This window comes from Bufo gargarizans, chromosome 5 (assembly GCF_014858855.1).
Source record: "Bufo gargarizans isolate SCDJY-AF-19 chromosome 5, ASM1485885v1, whole genome shotgun sequence".
NCBI lineage: Eukaryota > Metazoa > Chordata > Amphibia > Anura > Bufonidae > Bufo > Bufo gargarizans.
This window is the reverse complement of record NC_058084.1, coordinates 22071610-22096118: the sequence shown is the minus strand read 5'-3', so window position 1 is coordinate 22096118 and position 24509 is coordinate 22071610. Positions and strand designations below refer to the sequence as shown.

The 24509-nt window shown below is 45.0% G+C and overlaps 1 protein-coding gene across 2 annotated transcripts in view; it reads left to right on the top strand.

The window, feature by feature from the left end:
- LOC122939155 (cytochrome P450 2C39-like) overlaps nucleotides 1–24509 on the top strand; it is a 222289-nt gene that overhangs the window by 172336 nt on the left and 25444 nt on the right. For both annotated transcript variants that reach the window (XM_044295155.1, XM_044295153.1), the window contains exons 5-7: nucleotides 16727–16887; nucleotides 20162–20335; nucleotides 23116–23257. In XM_044295155.1, the coding sequence (XP_044151090.1) occupies nucleotides 16727–16887; nucleotides 20162–20335; nucleotides 23116–23257 (477 nt within the window). The remainder of the gene's footprint in view (nucleotides 1–16726; nucleotides 16888–20161; nucleotides 20336–23115; nucleotides 23258–24509) is intronic.

Here is a 24509-nt window from a genome sequence, read left to right as displayed (position 1 = left end):
AATGCGTTTTCAGGCAGCCCCATTCACTTCTGTGGGGCCAGGGCTGCTTGAAAAACGCAGAATATGGCCTCCTGCACATGACCATATGGTCTTGCGGTCCGTTTTAAATGGATCAGTTTTTTATTTATTTTTTTTCAGTAGGGTTTCCGTTCCATTTTTTCATTTGGTTTCAGTTTGTGATCTGTTTTTTGCAAAGCGGGAACAGAAGCATACAATAATGTTTAAACAGTAAGTACATAAAAAAAATAGGCTGGGCATAAAATTTTCAATAGATGGTTCTGCAAAAACGGAACGGATACGGAAGACATACGGATGCATTTCGTTTTTTTTTTTTTGCAGGTCAATTGACTTGAATGGAGCCACAGAACATGATTTGCGGCCAATAATAGGACATGTTCTATGTTTGAGCGGAAATACGGAAACTCAAAGCATACAGAGTACCGATCGTTTTCCCTAGTCGTTTCCATAACACCACATCCTGAGAGACTAACTTCCTCTGATAGGACAGGAAAAACAGAGGTTTAAATCCCACCCCTTCCCCTCTACCAGTGTTTTTCCTGTTCTACCAGGATAGGAAGCAGGAGAGGTGCATGGAGGCTCTTTTGGGGCCTATCTGTAAGACATATATGCAGGCTGAGGTCTGATCCGCAGGACGGCTCTCCCTCCTTCTGGTGGCCTGTGCATGGGTGCAGGCTGTTGTGATCCCATGCAAAGATTCTCCTGAGGCAGTCCAGGCGGGCTTCATGCAGAGGGGTAGATGGGTGAAATCTCGTAGCAGCTCTGGGACTAGCCAGTTTGACGCACATCCCTTGCCTGGCGCATGTGTTGAATTTGGTGGTGCAGAGATTCCTGAAAAATTACCTCTGTCAGAGCTGCTGTATAAATTGCGGGCCATCTGTGCGCGCTTTTGGCGTTCTCACCCTGCTGCTGCTCGTCTCAGTGCTGCAGCGTAACTTCGGCCTTCCTGCTCACCGACTCATATGCGACGTGCCCACAAGGTGGAACTCCACCTTGCACATGCTGGCCAGACTGTGCGAGCAGCAGAAGGCAATAGTGGAGTTTCAGCTGCAGCACGCACGGGTGAGTCGCTCTGTGGAACAGCACCACTTCACCACCAATGACTGGGCCTTTATGCGAGACCTGTGTTCCTTGTTGCGCTGTTTCGAGTACTCCACCAACATGGCCAGTGCCGATAACGCAGTTCTCAGAGTTACTATCCCATTTCTATGCCTACTTGAAAAAACACTTCTGGCAATGATGGAAGAGAATGTGGCACGGGAGGAGGAGGAGGAGGGAGAGGGATCATTTCATAGGGTTTCCGGCCAGTCATTCACAAGTGGCTCCGAGGGTGGGTTCCTGCGCCCACAATCGGCAGGTACACAATTGTCCAAACGGCAGGTACACAATTGTCCATCCAGGGCACAGTTCTGGAGGATGACTAGGAGGAGGAGGAGGAGTAGATGGAGGAGGAGGAGGAACGGTGTTCACAGCAGGGTGGCACCCAAACCAGCTCATGGCCATCACTGGTGCATGGCTAGGGGGATACAGAGGACACAGACGATACACCTCCCACAAAGGACAGCTTTTTGTTGCCTCTGGGCAGCCTGGAACATATGAGCGATTTACATGCTGCAGTGTCCCAGCAACGACCGCCGAGTTGCCCACATTCTAACGTGTGCTGATTACTGGGTGGCCACGCTGCTGTATCCCCGTTACAAGGACAATGTACTGTCCTTAATTCTGTCACTGGAGCGTGATTGTAAGATGCGCGAGTACAAGCGCATGCTGGTAGACGCGCTGCTGGTGGCATTCCCACCTGACAGCGGAGGCTCAGCAGAAGCACAAGGTGAAGGCAGAGGAGAAGGAAGAGGTCGCCAACGCAGCTGGGGCACCGCCAGCACCTCAGAAGGCAGGGTTAGCATGGCCAAAATGTGGAAAAACTTTGTCAGCACGCCACAACAACCAGCACCACCAGCTGATATGGAACGTCTTAGCAGGAGGCAGCATTTCACCAACATGGTGGAGCAGTATGTGTGCACACGCCTACACGTACTGAATGACTGGTCTGCCCCCTTCAACTTCTGGGTCTCCAAATTGGGCACATGACATGAGCTTGCCCTTTAGGTGCTGGCCTGCCCTGCAGCCAGTGTATTGTCTGAACGTGTGTTTAGCAAGGCAGGGGGCGTTATCACAGACAAGCACAGCCGCCTGTCCACAGACAATGTGGACAAGCGCACGTTCATTAAAATGAACCAGGCATGGATCACTCAGGAGTTGTCCTTACCTTGTGCAGAATAGACATTTTATACCGGCCTCACCCAGCCATTGTTATACTACAGCGCAATTGCTCATTCTTGTATTTTGGATATTTCACACGCTTTTGGAGTGTACCCTAATAAATGTGTTTTTTTTTTTTACTAAAAACTAGTGTTGGCTACCTCGTCCTCCGCCACTTCCACCTACACAGCTACGTCCACCGCATCCTGAAACTCCTACTCCATATAGACCTCCACCTCATAAATCAAGTTTATTTTTTTTAATTTGTACAGATTTTATTTTATGTAATTTCACTAATTTGTTACATTTTCGGGTGAAATTCAACAATTCTTGGCTGAGATTTACCACTGCTATATCTAGTAGACAGGTAAAAAAAAATCCACTTATTTGTCTGTTACATTCTTGGGTGACATTTGACTATTTTTGCCGTATACAAACCCCTGCTCTGCATAGGTGACAGGGAATTACATTTCCAAAATTATTTTTTAATTGACGAGCGCCACCTTCTTTACTTGTAAGCTTCGGCTTCAATAATTTGTCCCACTTTTCCGCTCGATCAACATTTAATTTCATCTATTGACCTCCCTTGGATGTGGTATCATTCTCACGCTCCCTCTCCAGCATGGAACCCTGATTCGCCGATAACCTTAATCAACATGGTAGGTTCAGAAAAGAACATCGAAAGTTTATAGAGAAGATATCCAAATAAATTGTGGACATCACAGGGATGTGCGATCAGGCAGAAGTTATCTAGAGTCAACAAAGCGGCAGCAGGGCCTCTCCTGTCTAACGTTTCCAAATCCAAAATACCCCAGTGACATTCCCTATAATTTATTAATTATTCCAATAACAGGGCATCTTGAGAGTCCTGTATTGTTATTTATAGTCACTACGTCCCTAAGTCGGGAGTGGGAAATTCCCGCACGCCCCCTCCTTTCCTTCGATTCTTCTGTTTTAATAGCTTCTCCTACTACATTTCTGCTCAATCACAATTACATTTCTTCCATTGATCTCCCTTGGATGTGGTATCTTTCTCACGCTCCCTCTCTGGCGTGGAACCCTGATTCGCCGCTAACCGTGATCAACATGGTAGGCGCAGAAAAGAACATCGAAAGTTAATAGAGTAGATATCCAATTGGATCGTGAACATCATGGAGACGTGCGGCATTGTGGGGCTGTATGTGTGCACACTCCTACACGTACTGACTGATGGGTCGGCTCCCTTCAACTTCTGGGTCTCCAAACTGGGCACATGGCCTGAGCTTGCCCTTTTACGCCTTGGAGGTTCTGGCCTGCCCTGCAGCCAGTGTATTGTCTGAACGTGTGTTTAGCACGACTGGAGGGGGTTATCACAGGTTATATTTCCCAATGTTTTGGGGTGTACCCTAATTTAAATAAATAATTAAAACCAAAAAAACAATGTAGGCTACCTCCTCCTCCACCGTTGCTTCCACCTACACTGCCACATCCACTGCCTCCTCAACCTCCTACTCCACATGGACCTCGTCCTCCTAGATCAAGATTATTTTTATTTTTACATATTTTGTTATTCAAAGTCATTTCCCTATCCACATTTGTTTGCAGAGCACTTGGCATCCTCTTAACCACATTTTGCTGGCATTTGCAGCCCTCTCTAGCCCTTTCCATGACATTTTTTGAGCCATTTTAGTGCTCAAAAGTTCGGGTCCCCATTGACTTCAATGGGGTTTGGGTTTGGGTCAAGTTCGGGTTCCGAACTCTAACTTTTTTGTGAAGCTCTGCCAAACCCAAAAATCCAGGTGTCCGCTCAACTCTAGTTATAAGCGTTTACCCAGCACAGGAGCTAAACCCCTTATGTAAAGAATGTACTTCTAATGTATTAAAAGCTGAATCCTCTAGTTTCCTGGAGGATATCAGGACCTTAGTTAAAGAAGTTCAGTCTGCACTAGCTTCCAGGGATCCAGCTCCCCCTAAACCCTCCTCAGGTCATCCATGATAGTCCAGTGTATGACTCAGATTCTGACGTTTTGGGAGGCTCACATGTTGAAACGTATGAAAAAACATATGCATCTTCTGATGAAGATAATAAATATAAACTGTTCTTATTTAATCCGGATGACATTGAGCTTATAAATGAGATTAGAGCCACATTACAGATGGAGGTACCTAAGAAGTCTAAGTCGGTGCAGGAAGAGATATTTAGGGGGCTGGGGGAAAGGAAGAAGTCAGTTTTTTCCAGTTCCAGACAATATTCAAAAGTTTATCAGGTCAGAATGGGAGAATTTTCCTAGGGGTATCAAGAGGCACTATCTTTTTTTTAACAATGAAGATTGCGCCGATTGGGAATCCGTTTCCAGAGTAGACTCTCCTGTGGCTAAGGTAGCAAAATATACCGCCCTGCCATTTGAATATTTAGCGCAACTTAAAGACCCCATGAATAGGAAAGCAGAGAGCCTACTAAGAAAAACCTGGGAGGCTACGGCAGCATTTCTTAAGCCATGGGTGGCTTCTACTTGTGTAGCTAGAACCCTTAATTTGTGGTTAGAGCAATTGGAGATTCATCTAATCAATAAAATGCCAAGCGATCAGATTCTGGAGAGCATTCAGTTACTAAAAATGTCAACTAGTTTCTTTGCGGATGCTGCAGCAGAATCCGTAAAACTTTCAGCATGGACGGCAGTTTTATCTTACACAGCCAGATGGGATATAAGGCTCAAAGCCTGGGCAGGGGATATTGCATACAAAAACAAGCTCCTTTCCTTTCCCTTTCACAGGCAATATGTTTTTGGACTGGATCTAGACAAGATCTTAGAAAACGCCACTGACAAAGTTTTCCAGAAGAGATTTAAATTAAAAAAATAATAATAATTTTGTGGCTGTCGGTAATATTCGGAGCTAAAGAGGGGAGGTGGAGTTATGGAAAGGGGGTAAGGGAAGAAATGTCCTTTTCAACCCTAACAGAGGGGAGAGCTCCTCCTCTAATCCCAAACAATGACTCCATACAAGTAGGTGGAAGACTCGGCTCCTTTTTAAGAACTTGGGAGCAAGTAACATCAAATTCATGGATCCTAAACATCATAAGAGGGTTACTGTGTGGAATTAGAATCTTCCCCCTCCTGAGAAATTTATTACCACTCTTCCTCCCTCCCAACAAGGTACCTTAATTACAGGCATAGAAGATTTACTATTCTTGGTAAAAAAAAACAAACAGGAAGTCCAGAATTGTAATAAATCTAAAACCCTTGAACAAACACGTTACATATCAAAAGTTCAAGATGGAAACTTTAAGATCAGCAGTAAAATTTATAAAAAGAAAAGCGGTAATGGCCTCAATCGATTTGAGGGATGCTTATTACCATATCATGACACACAAAACATTGAGGAAATTCCTAAGATTTGCAGTCCAGTTGAGGGGGTCACATCCAACATTATCAATTTGTATTTCTCCCTTTCGGAATTTCCTCAGCGCCAAGATCATGGTGGAGGTGGTAGCGGCTCTAAGACAAAAATCAATCAGTGCTACCCTGTATCTGGACGATCTTCTAGTGATGGCGGAAAACAAAGGTCTACTACAAAATCACTTACAGAAAGTTCTAAACCACCCCCAATCATTAGGGTGAATCATCAACTGGGAGAAATCAGATCTTTCCCCAAGCAGCTGGAAAACGTTTCTCGGGATATCTTTTGGATTGGGTTTCTCAGAGATCATTCCTGCCCTTTCCCAAAATAGAAACATTGAAAAACCAGATAAAATTTAAAAAGAGGAGGTTCTGCTCTCAGGGCGGCAATGAAGATTCTAGGCACTCTCATGTATCCCAGCAGTCACTTGGACTCAATTCCATTTAAGACCTTTAGAAACTTATTCTATTCAGGTGGAACCGGTCACAAGTCACCCTAGACAAACCAATTTCTAGAGGGAAACATAAAAAACTCCCTAAGGTGGTGGCTCATAGACAACAACCTAGAGAAGGGAATATACTGGAACCAGGACTTCCCCTTGTAATCACAACAGACAGTCTTCAGGGTTGGGGGGCCTGTAGTTCAGCAGGAAACCTACCAGGGCAAATGGCCAATCCTCATAAGACATTAATCCTCAAACTTCAGAGAATTATAAGCAATTTGGGAAACTCTGAAGAAAACCAATGCATTTATAAAAAAAGTCATGTTTTTTTAAAAAATTTATTTAGACAATTCAACGGCAGTTTCCTTCATTTAGCATCAGGGAGGGACGAGACACTGTCTGCTTCAGAATCTAGCAAACAAAATATTTTCTTGGGCAGAACAAAATATAATCTCAATCTCGTTTAGTTCACCTAAAGGGATCTTTAAATACAAAGGCAGATTACCTGAGCTGTCATTTTCTGGACCCAGGGGAATGGACATTATGCTCAGAAGTATTTCAACTGATTAAGAAAGTGGGGCAAACCATCAATAGATCTTTTCGCCTCCCGGAAAAATCGCCAAATAGATCCTTTTTTTTTTTTTTTTTTCTCCTTCAAGCCGAATGATCTCCCAACTGCGGTGGATGCCTTCAATCAGGATTGGACATCTCTCCTAGTGTACGCATTCCAGGAGTCCTTCGGAAATTTCAAAGAGAAAAATGTACCTTAATGTTGGTAGCTCCCTTCTGTCCCAAGAAGAGCTGATTTGCACTTCTAAAGTCACTCAGCATAGAAGCCCCCTTTTGCTACCCCGGAAATCAGATTTATTGTATCAAGGTCCCATTCTCCACCCTAATTTAAAAATCCTAAAGTTGTCGGCCTGGATTCTGAAGAATCCATCCTATTAAAATTGGGGTTATCTAATAAAGTGGTTTCCACCCTACTCTTTAGCAGGAAACAGAATACAAACAAGGCGTACTTTAAAATTTGGAGAAAATTTGCCTCTTGGTGTGGAGATTTATTTGATCAATTTAGACCCAACATAGCGACGATCTTGGATTTTCTTCAGGACAGATTAGACCTAGGTCTTTCTCTTAATACCATAAGAGTTGAGCGAACACCTGGATATTCGGGTTCGAGAAGTTCGGCTGAACTTCCCGGAAATGTTGGATCCGAACCCGAACCCTATTGAAGTCAATAAGGACCCGAACTTTTCGGCACTAAAAAGGCTGTAAAACAGCCCAGGAAAGGGCTAGAGGGCTGCGAAAGGCAGCAACATGTAGGTAAATCCCCTGCAAACAAATGTGGATAGGGAAATGAATAAAAATAAAATAAATAAAAATTAACCAATATCAATTGAAGAGTGGTCCCATAGCAGAGAATATGGCTTCACGTCACCCACCACTGGAACAGTCCATTGTCATATATTTAGGCCCCGGCACCCAGGCAGAGGAGAGAGGTCCCATAGCAGAGAATATGGCTTCACGTCACCCAACATTGGAACAGTCCATTGGCATATATTTAGGCCCCGGCACCCAGACAGAGGAGAGGTTCATTCAACTTTGGGTAGCCCCGCAATATAATGGTAAAATGAAAATAAAAATAGGATTGAATGAGGAAGTGCCCTGGAGTACAATAATATATGGTTAAGGGGAGGTAGTTAATGTCTAATCTGCACAAGGGATGGACAGGTCCTGTGGGATCCATGCCTGGTTCATTTTTATGAACGTCAGCTTGTCCACATTGGCTGTAGACAGGCGGCTGCGTTTGTCTGTAATGACGCCCCCTGCCGTGCTGAATACACGTTCAGACAAAACGCTGGCCGCCGGGCAGGCCAGCACCTCCAAGGCATAAATGGCTAGCTCTGGCCACGTGGACAATTTAGAGACCCAGAAGTTGAATGGGGCCGAACCATCAGTCAGTACGTGGAGGGGTGTGCACATGTACTGTTCCACCATGTTAGTGAAATGTTGCCTCCTGCTAACACGTTGCGTATCAGGCGGTGGTGCAGTTAGCTGTGGCTAACTTTTCAACATCTCTGCCATGCTAACCCTGCCCTCAGAGGAGCTGGCCGTGACACAGCTGCCTTGGCGACCTCTTGCTCCTCCTCTGCCTTGGCCTTGGGCTTCCACTTGTTCCCCTGTGACATTTGGGAATGCTCTCAGTAGCGCGTCTACCAACGTGCGCTTCTACTCGCGCATCTTCCTATCGCGCTCCAGTGCAGGAAGTAAGGTGGGCACATTGTCTTTGTCCCGTGGATCCAGCAGGGTGGCAACCCAGTAGTCCGCACAGGTTAAAATGTGGGCAACTCTGCTGTCGTTGCGCAGGCACTGCAGCATGTAGTCGCTCATGTGTGCCAGGCTGCCCAGAGGTAAGGACAAGCTGTCCTCTGTGGGAGGCGTATTGTCATCGTCCTGCGTTTCCCCCCAGCCACGCACCAGTGATGGGTCCGAGCTGCGTTGGGTGCCACCCGGCTGTGACCATGCTTCATCCTCCTCCTCCTTGGCCTCCTCCCTAAGTGTTTTCTCAAGGAGACATAGAAGTGGTATTGTAACGCTGATAACGGCGTCATCGCCACTGGCCATGTTGGTGGAGTACTCGAAACGGGGCACACAGGTCTCACATGGAGGCCCAGTCATTGGTGGTGAAGTGGTGCTGTTCCGTAGTGCGACTGACCCGTGCGTGCTGCAGCTGAAACTCCACTATGGCCTGCTGCTGCTCGCACAGTCTGTCCAGCATGTGCAAGGTGGAGTTCCACCTAGTGGGCACGTCGCATATGAGGCGGTGAGCAGGAAGGCCGAAGTTACGCTGTAGCGCAGACAGGCGAGCAGCGGCAGGATGTGAACGCCGGAAGCGCGAACAGATGGCCCGCACTTTATGCAGCAGCTCTGACATGTCGGGGTAGTTGTGAATGAACTTCTGCCCCACCAAATTCAGCACATGCGCCAAGCAAGGGATGTGCGTCAAACCGGCTAGTCCCGGAGCTGCAACGAGATTTCGCCCATTATCGCACACCACCAGGCCGGGCTTGAGGCTCACCGGCAGCAACCACTCGTCGGTCTGTTGTTCTATACCCCGCCACAACTCCTGTGCAGTGTGGGGCCTGTCCCCCAAACATATGAGTTTCAGAATGGCCTGCTGACGTTTACCCCGGGCTGTGCTGAAGTTGGTGGTGAAGGTGTGTGGCTGACTGGATGAGCAGGTGGAAGAAGAGGAGGAGGAAGCCGAGTAGGAGGAGGTGGCAACAGGAGGTAAAGAATGTTGCCCTGCGATCCTTGGCGGCGGAAGGACGTGTGCCAAACAGCTCTCTGCCTGGGGCCCAGCCGCCACTACATTTACCGAGTGTGCAGTTAGGGAGATATAGCGTCCCTGGCCGTGCTTACAGGTCCACGTATCTGGTTAGGTGGACCTTGCTACAGATGGCGTTGCGCAGTGCACACTTGATTTTATCGGATACTTGGTTGTGCAGGGAAGGCACGGCTCTCTTGGAGAAGTAGTGGCGGCTGGGAACAACATACTGTGGGACAGCAAGCGACATGGAAATCTATTTAGGTACCGTATTACACTAATACAGGCACAGCATTAACGACAGATTTAGCTGAATATAAATTTGAGGCCTAGTATTTAGGCGCTGGGTGACAGATATACGTTTACAGACAGAATTAGACTTGGAAATGCACAGTAGCGTGTGTGTGAAGTTATTGAGGATGACCCTATCAGCACCTTGAATCTTATATACCCTTTTAATGAATAGATTTAAAGTAGCCCTGATACAGCAGAAACCACTAATTTAGGAAATTGCTAAGTTGGGAATTGTATTTTGACCCTGAACAAAAATATATCCGTTGCCAGACAGCAGACAGTATTACAATTGGCTGGCCACAGCTGAAACACCAGATTTAGGGTACTGCTATTTTGGCAATTGAATTTCACCCCTCAATAAAATAGCAAGCACAGCCAAGCCCCTGATGTAGGATAAAGCCAAAAAATAACCACATTATTTATGGTTAAATGCACTTGGTGGCAGCTTGTGCTGGCGCACCACAAGACACAAAATGGCCGCCGATCACCCCAGAAAAAAGTGACTGAAAAACGCTCTGGGCAGCCTAAAAACAGTGAGCAATTGAATAGCAGCAGTTCAATGACCCACAGCTGTAGATCGATCACTGACTTAAGTCTTTTGGAGGAGTTAATCACTGCCTAATCTCGCCCTAACGTCGCAGCTGCAACCTCTCCCTACACTGATCAGAGCAGAGTGACGGGCGGCGCTATGTGACTCCAGCTTAAATAGAGGCTGGGTCACATGGTGCTCTGGCCAATCACAGCTGTGCCAATAGTAGGGATGGCTGTGACGGCCTCTTGGGGCAAGTAGTATGACGCTTGTTGATTGGCTGCTTTGCAGCCTTTCAAAAAGTGCCAAGAAAGCGACGAACACCGAACCCGAACCCAGACTTTTACGAAAATGTTCTGGTCCGTGTCACGGACACCCCAAAATTTGGTACGAACCCGACCTATACAGATCGGGTTCGCTCATCCCTACATAAGGGTTCAAGTTTCAGCATTAGGGGGTTTATATAATACTAGTCTGGCAGAGTTTCCCTGGATAGTCAGGTTCCTGAAAGCAGCAGACAGGCTTAGACCAACAGTCAGGAATATGGTAGCTCCTTGGAATCTTAACACGGTCCTGTCAGGGTTATCTTCAAGCTCCTTTGAACCATTACAATCTATTTCCATAAAATGGCTCACCTTAACCACTTCAGCCCCGCTAGGTGAAACCCCCCTTAATGACCAGAGCACTTTTTACACTTCGGCACTACACTCCTTTCACCGTTTATCGCTCGGTCATGCAACTTACCACCCAAATGAATTTTACCTCCTTTTCTTCTCACTAATAGAGCTTTCATTTGGTGGTATTTCATTGCTGCTGGCATTTTTACTTTTTTTGTTATTAATCAAAATGTAACGATTTGTTTGCAAAAAAATGACATTTTTCACTTTCAGCTGTAAAATTTTGCAAAAAAAACAACATCCATATATAAATTTTTCACCAAATTTATTGTTCTACATGTCTTTGATAAAAAAAAAATGTTTGGGCAAAAAAATAATGGTTTGGGTAAAAGTTATAGCATTTACAAACTATGGTACAAAAATGTGAATTTCCGCTTTTTGAAACAGCTCTGACTTTCTGAGCACCTGTCATGTTTCCTGAGGTTCTACAATGCCCAAACAGTAGAAAACCCCCACAAATGACCCCATTTCGGAAAGTAGACACCCTAAGGTATTCGCTGATGGGCATAGTGAGTTCATAGAACTTTTTATTTTTTGTCACAAGTTAGCGGAAAATGATGATGATTTTTTATTTTTATTTTTTTCTTACAAAGTCTCATATTCCACTAACTTGCGACAAAAAATAAAAAATTCTAGGAACTCGCCGTGCCCCTCACGGAATACCTTGGGGTGTCTTCTTTCCAAAATGGGGTCACTTGTGGCGTAGTTATACTGCCCTGGCAATTTAGGGGCCCAAATGTGTGAGAAGAACTTTGCAATCAAAATGTGTAAAAAATGCCCTGCAAAATCCGAAAGGTGCACTTTGGAATATGTGCCCCTTTGCCCACCTTGGCAGCAAAAAAGTGTGACACATCTGGTATCGCCGTACTCAGGAGAAGTTGGGGAATGTGTTTTGGGGTGTCATTTTACATATACCCATGCTGGGTGAGAGAAATAGCTTGGCAAAAGACAACTTTTCCCATTTTTTTATACAAAGTTGGCATTTGACCAAGATATTTTTCTCACCCAGCATGGGTATATGTAAAATGACACCCCAAAACACATTCCCCAACTTCTCCTGAGTACGGCGATACCACATGTGTGACACTTTTTTGCAGCCTAGATGCGCAGAGGGGCCCAAATTCCTTCTAGGAGGGCATTTTTAGACATTTGGATCCCAGACTTCTTCTCACATTTTCGGGCCCCTAAAAAGCCAGGGCAGTATAAATACCCCACATGTGACCCCACTTTGGAAAGAAGACACCCCAAGGTATTCAATGAGGGGCATGGCGAGTTCCTAGAATTTTTATTTTTTTTGCATAAGTTAGCTAACTTAGGACAAAAATTTCAATCTTTCATGGACTCAATATGCCCCTCACGGAATACCTTGGGGTGTCTTCTTTCCGAAATGGGGTCACATGTGGGGTATTTATACTGCCCTGGCTTTTTAGGGGCCCTAAAGCGTGAGAAGAAGTCTGGAATATAAATGTCTAAAAATGTTTACGCATTTGGATTCCGTGAGGGGTACGGCGAGTTCATGGGAGATTTTATTTTTTGACACAAGTTAGTGGAATATGAGACTTAGTAAGAAAAAACAAACAAAAAATTTCCGCTAACTTGTGCCAAAAAAAATGTCTGAATGGAGCCTTACCAGGGGGGGAGTGATCAATGACAGGGGGGTGATCACCCATATAGACTCCCTGATCACCCCCCTGTCACTGATCACCCCCCCTGTAAGGCTCCATTCAGACATCCGCATGATTTTTTACGGATTCATGGATACATGTATCGGATCCACAGAACGCATGCGGACGTCTGAATGGAGCCTTACAGGGGGGTTATCAATGACAGGGGGTGACCAGGGTAATCAGGGTGATCACCCCCCTGTCACTGATCACCCCCCCTGTAAGGCTCCATTCAGACATCCGCATGATTTTTTACGGATCCATGGATACATGTATCGGATCCACAGAACGCATGCGGACGTCTGAATGGAGCCTTACAGGGGGGTTATCAATGACAGGGGTTGATCAGGGTAATCAGGGTGATCACCCCCCTGTCACTGATCACCCCCCCTGTAAGGCTCCATTCAGACATCCGCATGATTTTTTACGGAACCATGGATCGGATCCACAAAACGCATGCGGACGTCTGAATGGAGCCTTACAGGGGGGTTATCAATGACAGGGGGGTGATCAGGGAGTGTATATGGGTGATCACCCGCCTGTCATTGATCACCCCCTGTAAGGCTCCATTCAGACGTCCGCATGTGTTTTGCGGATCCGATCCATGTATCCATGGATCCGTAAAAATCATGCGGACGTCTGAATGGAGCCTTACAGGGGAGTGATCAATGACAGGGGGGTGATCAATGACAGGGGGTGATCAGGGAGTGTATATGGGTGATCACCCGCCTGTCATTGATCACCCCCCTGTAAGGCTCCATTCAGACGTCCGTATGTTTTTTGCGGATCCGATCCATGTATCCGTGGATCCGTAAAAATCATACGGACGTCTGAACGGAGCCTGACAGGGGGGTGATCAATGACAGGGGGGTGATCAATGACAGGGGGGTGATCAATGACAGGGGGGTGATCAATGACAGGGGGGTGATCAATGACAGGGCGGTGATCAATGACAGGGGGGTGATCAGGGAGTTTATATGGGGTGATCAGGGGTGATCAGGGGTTTATAAGGGGTTAATAAGTGACGGGGGGGGGGTGTAGTGTAGTGTGGTGTTTGGTGCGACTGTACTGACCTACCTGAGTCCTCTGGTGGTCGATCCTAACAAAAGGGACCACCAGAGGACCAGGTAGGAGGTATATTAGACGCTGTTATGAAAACAGCGTCTAATATACCTGTTAGGGGTTAAAAAATTTGGATCTCCAGCCTGCCAGCGAACGATCGCCGCTGGCATGCTGGAGATCCACTCGCTTACCTTCCGTTCCTGTGAGCGCGCGCGCCTGTGTGCGCGCGTTCACAGGAAATCTCGCGTCTCGCGAGATGACGCATATATGCGTGACTGTGCGCCAGCCTGCCACCTCCGGAACGCACATGTGCGTTAGGCGGTCCGGAGGTGGTTAAAAACCATCTTTTTGGTATCTATAACATTAGCAAGACCTGTCTGTGAACTCCCGGCCTTGTCTATTCAGGATCCTTTCCTCAGTATTTTTCAGGACAAGTTAGTGTTTTACGTTAGATCCCAGTTTTTTGCCAAAAGTCGTTTCTACTTTCCATAGATCTCGGGATATTGTAATTCCCTCATTTTGTGCCAACCCCAAAAATGAGCAAGATGCTATTTTTCATACCCTAGACGTCTAAGGTATCTAGAAGCGACAAAGGATAGGAGAATTGACAAGAACCTTTTTTTATTTTTTTTATTTTGCGGGCCAAATAAAGGTAGAGCGGCGAAAAGTTCTGTTTCCCCCTGGATTAGATCAGCTATTTCAGAAGCCTATAAATTGAAAGAGAGATGGAAAGTAACCAGGAGGATGGCTGAAGCACCCTCTCTGACTACTGCCTTCCACTGAGGTTTTTAGGGCCAAGTAGCCGCACCCACAGTCAGACACACCTAGTGCACACACACACTAGGAAGGAAGTTAACCCTTCCAACACCAGGGAAGGGAAGACATCAACTTAAAGGGGAAGTGCACAGAACACATATAACACCCCGTGCACACCGATAAAAGGCACACCTATAGGAGAGGTTGCCAGGTGCAACCACATGCCTACTGCAGCAAGCTGCCTAGCACCGCTCAAGCTGCTCTGCTGCCACATACCCAATGTTGCCAGCGGCAACCACAGGTGAGGCAACATACTATAGCCCTCACCTGTGATTGACAACAACACCAAGACCGCAGGCAACTGCATGCGGCCACAAGAGTCACTACCATGACCAAGGGTCGTGACAATCTGGTGTTGGCATGTTTTAGGCAGGTCCAAATTGACAGGTGGCACAATACAAGTCCACAGGCATCAGAATTAGGCAGGCTCTGCAATGCTGTAGTGCAGCACTAAATACTGTCTCCTTCACTACAGTAGTCAATCCTGAGGACTGTGATACAGTTGAGTTGCAGAAAGCACCTGCAGCCTTTGGCTAGGTACATAACTGTCTGATGCTCCTAGTATTAATTAATTCTGAGATTATTACATCGTTATGTACCTGGCCAGTGGCCATGAAGAGGGCTTGGGTGGCTCCCTGTACATTGGCCAACCAGGAAATTTCCCTGTAGGATCTATGGCCAATCCACCCTGTTAATGCTCCTGTTCTTCTGAAAATTTCTACAATTGTCTGGACCAAAGAGAGGGCGCAAGAAAAGGGAGGGGGGGAGCAATTCTGCTCACCGCTGTTCCTCCCACCCATCCAAGTCCCTGATTCCCAACAGCAATGCCTGGTCACCAGTCACTCCACACAGGATTCAGCCTGTTTGCAGCAAGGCCCCCCTTCCTGTGCTCATGGGCCATGTGCACTCTCCCGGCTCTTAAAGGACCAGCAGAAGCACATCCCTAATCTTCTCCATCCAATGGCTGGTAACTTGTGGACATTTACTATTCACTAGTGGGAGGATGCCTGAGTTAGTTTGCCAAGTATCCTGTGAATGTCTGCCCATGTTCCAACCTAGGCCTGTTTAACGGTTTTGAACATTTACTCCCTGACCTTTTTATCTTGTTAGTATGTTGCACATTCTCTGCCAGCCCTAACCGCAGCGTTTTGACTATCATTTTACTTAAACCCCTTGCTGATCCATGGATCAAATGTCAACCACACATGGACTACTCCAGTAGTGGCATTGTGGTTCTCCTGTAGCAAAGTACAGATCCCTGTATAGGGGTTAAAGGGTGAATTCCAGGGGACTGCCATGATAATGTCCTTAGGGTTAGCCCAAAGAAGTCTGCATAACACATTGTTATCAGCAGTCCAAGACAACTGCAATCAAGCTTCTTGCTTGCAGAAAATATACAGGTTTTGGAGGGTTTACTTCTCAAGAACTTTAAGGCCAGTATTTTTTAGGTTGATAATTTTTGAAAAATGTTATTTTTAGCTTCAAAACAAATGTTTGGTCTCTTGACTTTTTATTTTATGAAGATATATGTAAATATAGACCTAAGTTGTATGTATGAGCTCTGTACTTCATGAATGTGTATTTTTAAGAGGTGTGGTGCCTCTCTGCTTGGGTCACACTTTACCCACTAACATCAACTTATTTTATTTTTTTGCAAATTTTATAAAGAAAATTACTTTTTGATACAGTTTTATGAAGGTGTCTGTGCAAATGGTGCTGAGTGGCAATTTGACCTTTTGCCGGCATCCACTTTCAGAGAATATAGGCGGTTAGTATGATTTTTTATTTTTTTTATTTTGTATTTGTTTTGGTAATTTAGGTTTTACTTGTACATGTCAGAACTGTGAAAATTTGTTCTGGCTGAGAGGTGCACAATGTCTTACCCCCCTGGCATTAATGGGGTTAAACAATAACAATTAAAACTCATTTATATTAAAATACAAGCAAATGGCTATGTCGACAGAAAAATAAAAATGCTCCAGCCCACTGTTTCTCAACTCTGGCCCTCAAGCTAGCCACATCTAGTAAAGGAGGACGCAACATCATATATGTAATGAGGAAGAAACCCTAAAAAAAAAAAAAGCATAAGGGCATATCTAACATTTATAATGCCAGGGTCCACAGACAATTGGGCACTTGCTGGTTATTTTCACTCTGCTTGATTCATTCATGCTCTAATAATATATGTGGATCTGATCAGCGGCAGAGGTCGATGGTGACTGGAGAGCTCATTGTATCACGTTCTTCCTTTCTCTGCAGGGAAACCCTTCAACCCAACGATGAGCCTGTCCTGCGCTTTGGGAAACAACATCACTGTATTGGCATTTGGAGAGCACTTTGATTACCAGGATAAAACCCTGCATGAACTTCTCTTGTCTGCATCCAGATATATAAAAGGGGTCAACTCTCCACTGAGTACGGTGGGCTATCATTATATTACGCTATTTCATACTGTTTCCTCCAGATAATCTGAATACTTTTATAGTTAGAGGACCTGGAGTTTTACATGATTTTATGTCATCATATTGTAAGATGTTACGAAGCTTCCATTTATGAGGGACCTTGAACAATCAGTCCTATAAACCAGTATCCAATATTGAAAAGATGGCGGCTCTCTGAAGTAACAGAGCATCTCTGTATTCACCCTTCACCTGTAGGTGAAAAAGCTCCTATAGAGCTGGAGATACACTTCTGGTGATAGAGGCTGCTTACACTGCAAAACTGCTGCCGGCAAACTATAATTTAGGTGCCTACACAAACAATGCAATTACCCGCTGAACGAGCATTTCCTCATTCATCGGTTAAACCCTTAGGACCCTCCATGTCCCTAATCAGTTTGGTCTCTCGCCTTTGTACTCTCTCCAGCTCCAGGACATCCTTTCAGCATCAAAGCTTTGTAAAGTGGTAATATTACATCTCTGCCCTGTGCAGTGGCAACTCTAGGAACAATATATAGGGGGGACACAAAGATACCACAGTCAAAAATGGGGGGGGGGGGGGGGCAAAAACAAAATGAGTATATATAAATAAGATTACAAAATACGAGAGAATTGCGGTCTGCAGGGATACATTTATTATAAAACAATTTACTTACAAAATAAGCTATTCAGTCGTCTTCTGTGCCGTCCTCTGCTTGCTTCCATGGATTCTTTCCCCTTTGTCTCTCTCCTCAGTGCGCAGGCGTACTGTTATGGTGGATCTGTGGAAGACACATTATGCCTCTCATTAGCCCTCATTATGCATTATCACCCCCATATTAGCCCCCATGCCTCTCATTGGCCCCCATTATAAACCCTTATGCCTCATTAGTCCCCATTATAAGCCATTATGCCTCGTCTTAGCCCCCATTATGCCTCGTCTTAGCCCCCATTATGCCTCGTCTTAGCCCCCATTATGCCTCGTCTTAGCCCCCATTATGCCTCGTCTTAGCCCCCATTATGCCTCGTCTTAGCCCAATTAGCCCCATTTTCCTCATTAGCCTAATTAGCCCCATTTTCCTCATTAGCCTAATTAGCCCCATTTTCCTCATTAGCCTAATTAGCCCCCATTATGCCCCCAGCAGACACATTTTTTATAAAATAAAAAAACACTTGCCTCTCCTGCTCCTGGACGGACGCCGTCTGCAATTTTCTCTCTCCTCAGTCGACTGTGCTCTGAACTGGCACACAGCGTGAGGTCAGAGCGCCCTCACGCTGTGCACAGCCCTGCACGGCCGACAGACAAGGACCAGGAAGTGGTAAGTACAGAGCATTTACCGCTTCCTGGTCCTTCGGTACTAATGAGCACTTCCATAATGGAAGAATAATATTGATATAACAGAATACAAGCCAATATGAGCATTTAGGGGTTAAAAAAATCCTCACCTTATGCACTTGATCAGGCTGCAGCAGCTTATTCTATCTTCACTGAACAAAAATGGCCATATTGTTTTGCATTTTGTCTTAAGAATGCTATTTTCCGATATAACAATGTTATAATGGAAAAAAATAATCACCCAGACTTCGGTGAAAAGGTCCGGGTACCCGAACTCACAAAGTTCCGGTTCGCTCATCCCTAATGATAAATTCAACCATGTCCACCAGCATGCGTGACATGAATCTAACCACATGCTCGGGCACAAAATAACAGTATAGCACTTAGTAAATATACATGAAGCATAGGCTCAAACTTCAAATGATAAGAGGTATGGGACTCCTGCATATCAAATTTGGTTGGTTCCCCCCTCCTGTCATTTGCCTCTATGCCCCATGTATAGTTATAATCAAGGTGTTATGAGAACCTCCTGTAACATAGGACAGGTAACTGTCCAGATGTCTAACCGATATACAGCATTCAGCACATACGTATACAGTATTAGTGCCTGCAGCAGCTCCTTATGTCTGTCTGTGTAGAAGCCCATATAACATTGTCCTCTCCTGTATGGGTCATGTTTGTATTATTATTTTTTTTAACAGTTAACTTTATTAACAACATGACCGCATCCCCTAGAGACAGGCAGCCATTTTACAAATCTCCTAGAAACGGGCGGCCATGTAAACACACATACAGTGAAGTAGTTGTAATGGCCATTACTCCTATGTAGTTGTTCCATGTTGCTTGCTGAATGCCAGTGGGGTGTCACATGACTGACGCCGTATCTCACTTAGGCCATGGATGCATTACACAGAACTGACTGACCCATGGGCTATACCATTCTGCTGTGCAGCTAGGGGTCAATAACCTGATATAAGAAAAGTATGCAAGCAAAATTGTAAAGCAAGGTATATAATTCCCTATTATATAAACAAACTGAAAAAAAACGAATACCCCTTTAGCAGCAAAAATGTGAGTGACCGGTACTCTTAATGACTCCTCATAATCAGGATGACCTGGCTCTTACCCCATCCCCTCCTCGCTTGAGGGCACATTATTGACCTCTGTGCACTGAACAGCTCTAGAGCTGGATTTTAACTAAAGGTGATGCAGCGGTTTCATAAGGGGATCTGTTACCAGTTTGGTCTGTCCTTCGTTATGGCAGCACACCAGTGGTGACAGATCCCCTTTAATACCAGTTTTCTTCTCTGTTCTAGATTCCCAGGTGCAATTATAAACCCCTGTCCTAGATCATCAGGGTCACAGCCATTAACCACTTCTCTGCTATAGACTTCTGGGATCTTTTTAGAAACCCATTAACTAACGTAGCTAATTATGGTACCACTTATTTGCCTGACTGATTTGGGTTGCCTGGTTTAGAAGAAAGTGTCCAGTGACCTCACTGCTCGCTCACTACCTACAAAGACTTAGCGGGAACAGTGTCCAGTGACCTCACCGCTCACTACCTACAAAGACTTAGCGGGAACAGTGTCCAGTGACCTCACCGCTCACTACCTACAGAGACTTAGCGGGAACAGTGTACAGTGACCTCACTGCCCCGATCACCACCTACAGAGACTTAGCGGGAACAGTGTCCAGTGACCTCACTGTTCACTCACTACCTACAAAGGCTTAGCGGGAACAGTGTCCAGTCACCTCACTGCTCGCTCACTACCTACAAAGACTTAACGGGAACAGTGTCCAGGGACCTCACCGCTCACTACCTACAGAGACCTAGAGGGAGCATTGTTGAAGGGATTTCATGTCTTTTCTTAATTTCTTGGACTCTGAATGTATACTTGTTGTTCACATGTTGATCTTTTCCTCTTGGCCTCTCTACAGCTCTGTAATATGGTCCCAGTTCTTCTGAAGATCCCGACCATCAGGCATAAAGCTGTTAAAGACATTCTATATATTGAGACATATGTGACAAAATCTATAAAGTATCACAAAGAAAATTTTAATCCAAAGTCGCCAAAGGATTACATAGACCACTTCCTAATGAAGATGAAGGAGGTAATGGGATTGAGGGTCTGCTGAGATGTAACCCACATGACCTAAAATTTTGGGCATAATCCATTTTACTGCAATTGTAAATTATAGCCTGTGTTGCTTTTCCGAACTTCATTTACAATTTTGAATGCTTCAGAGCGGGAAATGTTCAACGTTCCCTGGTTGTTCAATGTCAACCAGGCAATGGACATTTTAACATCTGCAGGATCACCATGAAACTAACACTTGACAGCGCTGGGGCCACTGCCAAGTGTTAATTTCATGGTGATCCTGCAGATGTTAAAATGTTCTATACTTTGTGTTCTCTGTATCCAAAATGGTAATTTGTGGGTCACAAGTAGTTAAGCTTGGTATTCCAAGCCTTGTTGCTACAGTGATGGAGATGAGTTCTAGTTAAGGAGAGTAAGGAGCAAGACGTTTGAGAGCTCCTGCATGCTAGACTTAAAAGGAGAAGCTTTGTTTTGGAAAACTCCAGTTTCCTGAACTAAGCCAACTACAGTACCCTTGAGAGCCAACTACAGTACCCTTGAGAGCCAACTACAGTACCCTTGAGAGCCAACTACAGTACCCTTGAGAGCCAACTACAGTACCCTTGAGAGCCAACTACAGTACCCTTGAGAGCAAGAAGGGAAATCTTGAGACTGTTTAGAATCACCTTGAGTTTGTGTCAGCAAATGTCCGCTCGTTTATGGCGTTGCGACAGATCTGCTGTAGAAAGAAATATCGGTAGCACACCCAACACACTTGGAGGCGAACTGGCCATCCAGATCTAAAATCTTCATCCTTCAGCTCGGGAACTTCGGAACTTGTCAGTAAGAATGGATTTGCATGCCTGTGATAGGAGATTCTGAGTAATGCATTAGAGAGGAAGAGAACTACTACCACCACCAGCCTATGCGAAACTACTAGGAAAATACAGCCTTTTGAACTGTGCTTTTGCCGTACTACAAGAATCAACCTCAATTTTAGTTGGGACCTTATTTATTACATTCTATGGGCCTATTGTCTCCATTTACTTCACATTCGAAGTGAGCACAAGCCTGAGCACAGCTACATGAACCACTGCTGCACCAATTAGGACTCCACGACTGAAAATCCGTTCCATTCACCTAAATGAGGCCTGCAGAAATCCATGCGTTTCCTGCACCATTCAAATTAATGGAACTAATTTTCTTTCACAGAATTTTCTGCCACGTGTGAAGGAATCCTTAGAGCTACTATTACCACTCCCAACCTCCTCAGAGGTTCCTGCCTAGAGACACTTTGCATAGGGGAAAGAATGAACTGTCTGTATATTTGTATTTATTAAAGACATTAAAACTATTAGAATAATAAAAATAATCCTTTCCATTCCAGCTCCAGCGCTCCTATCCCTCCTTTCACTGCAGACATGATGTCATTTCTTGCCTGCCATGATGACTTGTCTAGATTCTGGTTGCTTACAAAATGGCAGAACATGACTTCATCTTATACATCTTAGTCACTTTTCCCATTTCCTAATAAATGACTCTTACTTCTCAGATACGGTACCTGCCAGGACTTGTGTTGACCACCAGAAAAGATATCTGAACAGGTATATTGACGGGCAACAAATGCAGAATAAGACCTTATTGACACATTTGAAGTTTGGTCAGTGATTCCCATCAGTGATTTTAAGTTAAAACCAGGTATGGGTCTGAATACAGAACAGGTGCAGAGCTCTCCCTTACACTTTGTCTGTTGGAGGCTCCGATCCTGGTTTTGGTTCACAATCGCTGATGAAAATCACTGACCAAAATGTTGATATGTGAATAAGGCCTAACAAACCTATTGATAGAAGACTGAAATCTGGATGAAGATGGCAACAGAATTGGGAGATGGAGTCCGGCAAAGGAACAGATGGCAGAAAGCAGTAGGATACAGGTGGAGAACGATGGATGTAGGCAAGAGGAATAAAACCGAAAATGCCAAGTCCAATCAAAAAGCCAGAATAATCAAATTACAGAAAGGTGAACCTACAGCAAACACACCTACAATAAGATTCCCAGGACTCACAAGATCCCGACTGAAACTAAGCCAATGGACTAAGATTCAAGACACTGGAAACAAAATGCACAGAGCTATCGCTAAACACAGCAAAAAGGAACAGAAACGAATTATATTTAAAAGCATAACAATAAAAACCCTCCCAGCAAACTGACTAACAAAACCAGATTCAGCTGTAAGACGTAGCAACTGCCTCAAACAAGGTTTGTGAGAAATGGGGAGGGGATACCTGCTGCTCGTAATAGACGTGTCCCTATATAGCATGTGACCACTGCAGCCGATCGCTGGCCTAAACGATTGGCAGCAATGATTTGGCTGCAGTGGTCACGTGTGGCATAAGGACACACTGCTGTAGTCAGCAAAGCCTGACATGGAGGAAAGGGCTGCAGTGCTGGAATGGAGGGGTCCAGGGAGGTTTGTGCCTATGAAATATTCTGCTTGTTGACCACATGTAGAAAATAACATTCAAAAATTCCTGTGTGAGCTCTGCTTGTTCAGATGCTGTGTAGATACAGAAGTCCTGCATGAAGTCAGCACATGGACTAATCATTTCTATTATAGTAAGAATGATTATAACCTACAAGCCTTCTGTCTGCCCCACCTCTTGCTGGACAAGCCTGGGCACTGGTCTGTGGCCAGTTTTGCCTGGAGCCGACACTGGTCCTGAAGAGTGAATCTAATCTGTCACTTGAACCATAATGAAGACAAATCCCAGTACAATAATCACATTCCTGACCGGATGTTCTTTGCTTCCTCAGGTGGAACACGAGCCGGATCCAGATTTTTGTGACACCAGTCTCCTCGTGGTGGCTGTAGGATTTTTGGCAGGAGGAGTTGATACAACGTCTGCCACCCTAAAATTCATGCTAACGCTAATGGCCCATTTACCAGATGTGCAAGGTATGGACATCACTGACCCTGTACTTAGACCTTCTTAGGCTGACTTCACATCTGCATTTATTTTTCTTCTATTCTGTTCTGTCAGAGGAACAGAAAAAGAGGGGGGAAAAAGGTGATCTTTACAAACCTAAACCCCCTGAGGCTTAACAGGGTTCTCAAGGATTTTTTAACTGATGATCTATCTTCTGGACAGGTCGTTATGCAGTGGCACTCCTATGAGCACGATGCCAAGCACAGTGCCGTACATTGTATAGCGGTTGTGCTTTGTATCGGGCTTAGCCGCATTCACTTCAATGGGGCTGAGCTATGCCTAGGTCTTCACTGGCCTAGGAAAAGCAGAACACAAGAGCGCCACTGCCTTTTCAAACAACTGGTCAGCCCACTGATCAGCTACTGATGTCCTATTGAAGATAGGTCATCAGTATTAAAAACTAAGAAAAACCCCTTTAAATTTTGGTCGGTCTGGACTACTAGTGGTGGCATTATTAAGATACATGTGACATTATGGCCTCCCTCCTTTTTGTGATGGTATCAAGCATCCCTCTCTTGAGCTGTGTTTCATTGCTGGTCTTCTCCTGATAATGGGTTGAACAGTAGGTCGGGCTCCACATATATGTATATTCATATAATAAGGATCCAGAGCTGGAGTGGATTGTGGAGGTTCACACAATTTAGAGATTACATAGTAAAATCAAGTTCAGCCTGTTATCCTGATCCAGAGGATGGCAAAAAATCCTGTGAGTTAGAAACCAATTTTCCTCACTTTAGAGGAAGGAATTCCTTCCTGACTCCAATCAGGCATCAGAATAACTCCCTGGATCCCCGACCCCTCTCTAGTAACTAGGACGTAATATTACACTACAGAAATACATCCAGGACCCTCTTCGACTCTTTTAGTGAATTCACAATCACCACCTCCACAGGCAGAGAGTTCTAGAGTCTCACTGCTCTTACCGTGAAGAATCCCCTTCTATCTTTGTGTAGAAACCATCATATCTCCAGACGAAGAGGATATCCTATCGTAACAATATGTTCACATGACAGGCGTCTATGCCCCTTTTAATGCAACCCATCATCTTATTGGCCTTGGCAGCAGCTGCCTGACACTGGTTTCTACAGCTTAGGAATTTTAGTGGACGGCAAACTAAGTCCTTTTCCCTGTCAGTGTTACTGGTATGTACGGGTGACTTGCATTATTCCTTTCCATGACATTTACATTTGTCAGTGTTAAACCTAATCTGCCAGTTCTCTG